The 8,483-nt window shown below is 40.8% G+C and overlaps 1 protein-coding gene across 1 annotated transcript; it reads right to left on the reverse strand.

The window, feature by feature from the left end:
* Nucleotides 1–212: 212 nt before the first annotated feature.
* On the reverse strand, nt 213–3,055 carry LOC105006524 (P2Y purinoceptor 13). The gene is made up of 2 exons (XM_029122257.2): nt 2,970–3,055; nt 213–1,543 (listed from the first exon to the last, which is right to left on the reverse strand). Exon 2 carries the CDS (start codon nt 1,527–1,529, stop codon nt 516–518), a length of 1,014 nt encoding a protein of 337 aa, XP_028978090.2. The 5' UTR covers nt 1,530–1,543; nt 2,970–3,055; the 3' UTR covers nt 213–515.
* Between the last annotated feature and the right edge of the window lie 5,428 nt (nt 3,056–8,483).

The raw sequence follows: 8,483 nt of genomic DNA on the forward strand, positions 1-8,483 counted from the left end.
AATAGTGTAACATTTGCATTACACTTACTGTAATAAATGAATGCGCATGATGTAGAATGTTTGATTTACAATATATTTTATTCCCAAACAAAAAGTGGATATCTCTCCTCAAAGAACCACAAGTGAAATACCTTAGTCATTTCATGGTTTAAAAAATTCTAGATAGCTCACTCAACTTCAAGTGAGATAACAACCTATTTTTAGGACTTTTGTAAGCTGGTCGACCAACAGTGAAAGTTAAGCTTGGCAATGTTAGTTTCAGTGTGCTGTTTCTGTTATTCAAATCCCATTGAAAACATATTCAATAGTAGCAATACATGTAAAAGAAATACTTGAGGACCAGGGACATCATATCTAGAAAATGTATACATTTAAAATATAATTAGCTGGATATTACACACAGTGGACACCTTTCTCAAACAGCTGTTCGTTAACCTACAAGGAGAAAGTGTGACACTGTGAAATATTAAATTATAAAATCTGCAAACAACAAACTCCATCATTCAGAATATATTTTAACTTGAGTCATCTTTTGAGGTTGCCCTGACAGTGTTGGGGCCTGGCGCTTTCCTAGTGAGCCAGCTACAAGTCCCAGATGGGAGATGGAAGGTCTGGAACAGGGAGGTCCTAAAGGACTTACAGAGGAAGAAGTAGATGAGAGGGTCCAGACAGACATTTATGCTTGAAATCCACAAGGTTATCTTTTTAGCGATCCGTAAGGTGCTTTTAGTGCAGGTAGACTCTATCTTCACCTGAAGCAGGGTGTAGGGGATGCGTAAGGCATGGTAGGGGACGAAACACACCAGGAACACCGCCAGAACCAAAAACACCCGTACTTTGGTCTTATGCATCCCTGTGTTGTTTCTGCTTCCAGATTTTCGGTATGATTGAAGCACCTTCCTTGCAATGCATATGTAGCAGGAACAAATAAGAACACACAACAACCAAAACAATGTAACATTGAATATTATCAAATTACTGTGAAAAAGTAGTCCTGTGTCACTCTTCATTTTTATGCAGGAACCATTAGTATTGTTTGTTGGATCCTGATTGGTCAGGACGATTGTTGGAATTACTTCTAAGCCCAACAGCCCCACCCAGAAGAAAGCAGACATCACTTTGCCGAAGACCAGTTTCTGAGCCAACAACCTGCCACAGGGCTTGACGATCTTGAAGAAGCGGTCCAGACTAATGAGAGCCAGTAGAAGGATGCTCATGTACATGCATAGGTAGAAAATAACATCAGAGTAGCGACAGCTAAAGGTTTTCAGAGCCAGAGGAGCATTGGGCATGTCATTTGCTGCCTTTAAAGGAATTGTCAGGGTCATGAGAAGGTCAGCCGCCACAAGGTTCTTCAGATACACTATGAAGGTGGTCGTTGAGTGCAGGCGCATGCAGACCCTGACTGCTACACCATTCATGATGAGGGCCAGGATAAATATCAGGAAGTAGAGAATTGGTATTGCCATATCTATGGCATATTCATTAAAGCCACAGTTCATCGGAGAGTCAGGTGACATTTTGGCCATTAGTTTTGATGAGTCTGCAAATGAAGTAAACAACATATTCACCATTTTGCACATTGTTATAAACATTATTCTTATTAAAAGCCAAACAACCCACAGAATCTTTAATAGTTATTACTGATAACAAAAAAAAGGTAATTTAGAGAGCTCTGTCAAACCAGAACCAAAATCCAGAAAATCACATTGTATGATTTTTAAATAATTAATTTGCATTTTATTGCATGGCATAAGTATTTGATCACCTACCAACTAGTAAGAATTCCAGCTCTCACAGACCTGTTAGTTTTTCTTTAAGAAGCCCTCCTGTTCTCCACTCATTACCTGTATTAACTGCACTTGTTTGACACATAGAGGTGGAAATATCATTCTTTGGGGATGCTTTTCTGCAAAGGGGACAGGACGGCTGTACCATATCGAGGGGAGGATGGATGGGGCTATGTATCGCGAGATCTTGGCCAACAACCTCCTCCACTTAGTAAGAGAGTGGCTTAGCCAGTCTCCAGACCTTGACCCAATAGAAAATCTTTGGAGGGAGCTGAAAGTCTGTATTACCCAGCGACAGCCCCGAAACCTGAAGGATCTGGAGAAGGTCTGTATGGAGGAGTGGGCCAAAATCCCTGCTTCAGTGTGTGTAAACCTGGTCAAGAACTACAGGAAATGTATCTCTGAAATTGCAAACAAAGGTTTCTGAATCAAATATTAAGTTCTGCTTTTATGATGTATCAAATACTTATGTAATGCAATAAAATGGAAATTAATTACTTAAAAATCATACAATGTTATTCTTTTTTTTGGTTCAAAATTATAGACTTCTACATGCTTTATTAGTGGGAAAACCTGCAAAATCATCAGTGTATTAAATACTTGCACTCCCCACTGTATGTCCAGTTATTTAAAGAGGAAATTTGGATAATCAGCCTAAAATAAATAGTAAAATAAAAAGAAATCAGCCATCAAATGCTGCTTTTTTTTAATACGTAATGTGATGGTACCACAAGGATGCATAACTTAGGGCCCAGTAGTTGCCACAGCTACAGCGAGGTGGGATCAGACACAATGTTACACCTGCGGTCAGTAACTATCTCTTCTCACCCTTTATAAGGTGCAGCTGGTCTGGGTGGCAGGGTGACTGAAGCCAAAGGAGAGAGCTTTAAGCACGGAAGGTTAGAAATGAAAGAGGAGGAAAAGAATGAAAGCTTTTTATTTTGTTAATGTCCGCCATGTATGCCTCTAATTGAGAAGAACTTAAGTTAGGTATTTTCTTCTTTTATGTATTTATTTTGTTTTGTCAAGAGAACCTGCGTTTGTATTTGTCCTTATTTCTTATCTTTTGAACATTCAAAGGAGCTCCTGTTTGTTTTATTTCCACCAACCCACACAAAAGGGAACAAAATACGTCCCTTTCACATTGGTGGAGGATGTGGGCGACACAGGTGGACAAACCTGCAAACTGTTTTCACCAGCATATCATGAAGGGGGATCCCTTTGGTGTTGTTGTGCTCAAGAAACAAACAGGTGACAGGAATCGTCCTAGGGAGACAATCCAAAGGAAAGAAAGAAAGACATAACTCATCAGCATGGATAACGCTGTGTTACAGCAGCTGGTGGCCTGCATTTTGGCCCAACAGGAAACTATAGTGCTTATGCACCAGGAAGTGGATCAATGAGCCACGGCAGACAAACAGACCAAACCCGCCGCCCACAACCTGCACCAACGTCTCTCCAAACTGGAGGACATTGAAGCCTACCAAGCCATATTTGAGAGGACGGCTACGAGGGAGCGCTGGCCTAGGGAAGACCGGGCGAACATATTGGCACCATTCTTAACTCGACAAGCCCAGGAAGCATATGAAAACATGGATCAGGTTGATGCATATGACTTATATATAAATTAAAAGCAGAAATATTTGCAAGGTTCCAGTTAACTTCGAGGGACAGAACCCTTAAATTCTACCAGTGGCAGTATAAAGAGTCAGAGTCAGTACAATCCCAGTTGTGTTCCCTAATCAGACTGATCAAGCAATCAGGTTGTAGGGCAGCCCAATTCGAGAACAGTAGAGCACCTGGTTCAGGTGGTGGCAACCTATATATCCACCTATGACCTGCTAAAACTAGAAGAGAAGAAGCGGCATCCCACGCTACCACAAGGGGCCAGCAGGATACCCTCCAAACCTCCTGTTCCCCTGGATACAAGGAAAGCATCCGGCTAACCAGAAAAAAAGGAAGATGCTTTAAGTGCCAGTCGGAATATCACTATGTCCACGTTTCGATGTAAATACCAGTGAAAGTAGGACAACAAGATATAGTGGTAGTACTAGATACCGTTAGCATGGTTACCCTTATAAATGAGGAGCTAGTTAGGGACATGCCTCAGTCGAAAGACATAGTGGCCATGTCCTGTATGCATGGCGACACCTGCAGTTACCCACAGTCATGGGTATCGATATGCAGGTGTAAGATTTGGGTAGGGAGAGTGCACCGACTCAAGGTGGCTTTGTTAATCGGATGGGATTGTCCATTGTATAAAGAGAGGATGAGCTGTTACAGCAACTAGGGAGAACAAAGTTTATTACAACTCTAGATCTGACAAATGCTTGATGGATATTGTGTTATGGCCACACCAAGAATACGCAGCAGCATATATTGATGACGTGGTTATACATAGTGAAGATTGGGATGACCATGTCAACTGGGTTCGAACCGGGTTCGAGTCTGGAAACAACAGGGTTGACGGCTAATCTAAAGTAATGCTGTGTAGGCTTGTCCAAAGCGGAGTACCTAGGGAACACGATGGAGAATGGGAAGATCGGTGCTCAGCTAAAAAAGACTTGGGCTGTACCTTTTTCTTTCCTTTCCAAAAAAGTTGAAAAGGAAAGTTACATTTTCAGTGGTCTCTTAATTTCTCAGTACTGGCATGTACTAAACAGTATGTGTAAACATATACTAAACATATACTGAACAGTACGTACTTCATAACCCACGAAGTACGTAGGCTGCTTGAAGTATGTATGTAGTATGTGATCATCAGATTGTCTTCGTAGGTGTCTGCTACGACTTCCTTTGTGTCAGAAAGAAAGGCTGAACAGTATTGGTTGTAGCCAAACTGACAGAAAAAATGGATAACCAATAGAGAAGCATCAGCCACACGGCTCACGATAACCCACTCACCGCTGTGGGGTTAAAGTGCAAATGACAAATGAAGAATTAGTGTTACAATCAACAAAAACATTTTTAAAAAGCAAAAAATAAGCACTTCAAGCAAAGGGGGGAGTCTAGCCTAAATAGGGTGTGTTTGATAGTTAGTTTTGCTTTTAAATACATATTTTGTTAAATAAATATATTTTTTGCACTCTATTACTAAATATTTGATTGCACATTTTTTTATTACTTTGTTCTAAAACAAATACGAGGCTTCAAATATATTTGATTGAAAAGAAAAAAGAAATGTACCTCCATATTCATCGTTCACTTATCTGGTGTTGCACACACACTTTTGCATGCATGATGATCGCACACACAACTGAGACACGCAATTGTTATTTGTGCTCAAATTACGTTTTAAAAACATTAAATAAAAAAATCAAACATGCAGTGTGTCAAAAATGTTTTGGGCACCTATTTTTCAATTGAAGTGAACCAAGAAGTAATCATAAATGTTTCCAAAATTATTACAGTTACTTTTTTTGTAATCCTTTACACGTTACACAACCCAACTCTGAGCATGCAAAAGTTGGGAACATAAAACTCCCAGTGTATGACCAATGTACCTAACAACTCAGAACTATATATTTTCATAACTGCCTTAACAGTTATGAAAATAAAATGTTCAACAGTTGTATATATTTGTTGCCATAAGAGAGTAAACAGACATGTATTTCAATTATTCAAAACAATTTATATCAGTAAAAAGAGCATGCCAATTGATGAAAAAATGTGTGAGGGTTTTTAATGTAAGTTATAATAAAAAGCACATACATACATGCGTAGTAGCTGACAGCCGCTGTGAACAGCTATCATTAGAGGACTTTCACTGTGATGTCTCTTCCAACATGAGTGATATTGCTGCATTTTATTAACACTTCATCTCTATCACAAAAAAACTGTTCCTGAAAATGAGGAAGTGATGAAATAAGAGATCATAGGGATAGTGATCAGCATCTTTAACTTTTGATCCTCTGCTGCCTTTATTTGTGAGACTTGTAATAACAATAACAAGTCATTTTATCTTAAGCAACTTGCATTCATATGTAAAGTTTGACCCCAGGGAACCAAATCCCAAATCCTGGCATTACAAGTGACGTAACTGTCAACATAGATGACTGGACTCAGGGAACAGGATGCAAGTGCGCAAAGTTTATTCAAACAAAAGGCAAACAAAACTGAAGAGAACCTGGAACCAAACAAAGGTGAGTACAAGACTCTGTAAATTGGGTAATACTTGTATATGCCCCCAACAGTATAGTGGTGTAGCAGGTAGGGACATTAGGACCCAGCTGAGTCAGTCCAAATACCAGAGCATATAAACTGATGAGCCAAAAGATCATGACCATCTGCCTAACCCACCGAGGCATGGACTCTACAAGACCCCTGAAGGTGTCTTGTGGTATCTGGCACCATTAGCAGCAGATCCTTCCAGTCCTGTAAGCTGAGAGGTGAAACCGGCGTGGATCTGATTTGTTGGTCGAGCACATCCCACAAATGCTCAACTGGATTGAGATCTGGGGAATTTGGAGGCCAGGGCAAAGCCTTGAACTCTTCATCACGTTCCTTAAACCATTCTCAAACAATTTGTGCAGTGTGGCAGGGCGCATTATCCTGCTGAAAGAGGCCTTTGCCATTAGAGAATACCATTGCCATAATAACAAGAAACCAGACAAGCCTAGTTCAGCCGGCCCAAAATAAAAAGTGATAATAGTTGACACCCTCCCTGGATTGAAACCTGGGTCTCCCACGTATGAATCTGTCTTTAACCACTACGGCACAGAGCTATAAATATACCAAGAGGTGGTATTGCATTTCAACATTAGATTATTAACATCACGCCAAGTTTCAATATTTCACTAGACAGCATTAAGCATTGTGTTAAACTAAGTAATGTTTCTTATTAAGTTTACCTCCACCACAAATAGCATCTATGAACTATATGGCTTTTGCCACTGTCTGTTTTAACAGCTTATTAGACATTTGTGAATGACAATGATACAATAACTATCAATATAAGTGATGATAACTGACTTTTTCGTCAAGTGAAAAGACGAGAGAATCGTGTAGCCAGCGAAGTGTTTGTCTATCCTGACGAAATCCTAAGACATAATTTGAAAATCCACCAGAAATAGTCGGAATATACAGTTACAGTAAACAGTTTTATTTTAGGCTTCCCACCGGGAGGAGACCCCGGGGAAGACCTAGGACACGCTGGAGGGACTATGTCTCCCGGCTGGCCTGGGAACGCCTCGGTGTCCCCCCGGAAGAGCTGGAGGATGTGTCTGGGGAGAGGGAAGTCTGGGCATCTCTGCTTAGACTGCTTCCCCCTGCGACCCGGCCCTGGATAAGCGGAAGATGATGGATGGATGATGGATTTTAGGCTTCCTATAACGTAGCTACTGAAGGTTGTAGCCAGCAATGTTTTTGTCTATCCTGAACAAATCCTCTTTTGCCACTGGCCATTTTAACAGCTAATTAGCCATTCGTGAATGACACTGATACAGTATCTATGAATATATGTGATGATAACTGACTTTATTGTCAAGTGAAAAGGCAAGATAATCGTGTACCCAGCGTAGTGTTTGTCTATACTGAACAAATCCTAAAATCCACCAGAGCTGTTTTATTTTAGGCGTCCTATAATATAGCTACTGAAGGTTGTACCCAGCAAAGTTTTTGTCTGTCCTGAACAAACCCTAAGGTACAATGTGTTTTGACTGTGACGGGAGTCGAACACAAGACCTAATAATCCGTAGTCTGTGTCTCTAACCACTACGCTATTTAACAAAGGGTAGTCCCTCAGTCAGTCAGTAAGAGACATTCGCTGTTCTAGGCCAAGTCCACTTATGCAGTCTGCCAATAAATAATAATAATGCAATATATTTATATAGTGCTTTTCTAGGACCCAATACACTTTACAAAATGGAACAGAAACAAACAAATACAAACAATCAAAAAATACAATGAAAAAAAAAGAAGATTGAGAAAATGGGATTGGGCATGGCTAGGGGTAGGCGATTTTGAACAGATGAATCTTTAGGCGTTGCTGGAAGATGGGGATAGTCTCAGAGTCACGGATGGTTTTGGGGAGAGAGTTCCAGAGCCTAGGAGCAACCAATGCCCTAACACCAAAGACTTTGAGCTTGGACTTGGGGATTATGAGGAGGCCTGCAGTACTGGAATGGAGTGAGTGTGTAGGTTGATATGGAAGAAGAGGGTCAGAGAGGTAGGCAGGGGCAATATTGTTTAGGGCTTTCTATGTCAGTCAGAGGATCTTGTAGTCAATGTATTGGGAGATAGGAAGCCAGTGTAACTCACAGAGGATAGGGATGATATGCTGCCAGGACTTGGTGTGAGTGAGTAGTCTGGCCGCAGAGTTTTGAACCATTTGGAGCTCATGGAGGAAGGTAGATTTGATGCCGGTGAGTGGAGAGTTGCAGTAGTCAAGACGGGAGGTTATGAACGGATGTATTAGGGTTTCATTCAGCAGGACAGGAGAGGGAAGGTCTGAGTTTGGTGATGTTGCAGAGATGGAAAAAAGGAGAGTGTAGAGTTCAGAATGACGCCTACACTCTCCTAATGAGGTTACGTGCATGGGGGATGGATAAATAACAATTTTGGTTAGTTTTGGTGAGGGTGGATGTGGTTCCAATGTGTACGAGTTCTGTTTTGTCACTCGTTAGTTGCAGGAAGTTTTCCTTCATCCATGCTTTTATTGCAGTTAGGCTAGATATATTTGTATATCATCAGCAT

The sequence above is a fragment of the Esox lucius genome, chromosome 1, assembly GCF_011004845.1.
Source record: "Esox lucius isolate fEsoLuc1 chromosome 1, fEsoLuc1.pri, whole genome shotgun sequence".
In the NCBI taxonomy this organism is placed as follows: Eukaryota; Metazoa; Chordata; class Actinopteri; order Esociformes; family Esocidae; genus Esox; species Esox lucius.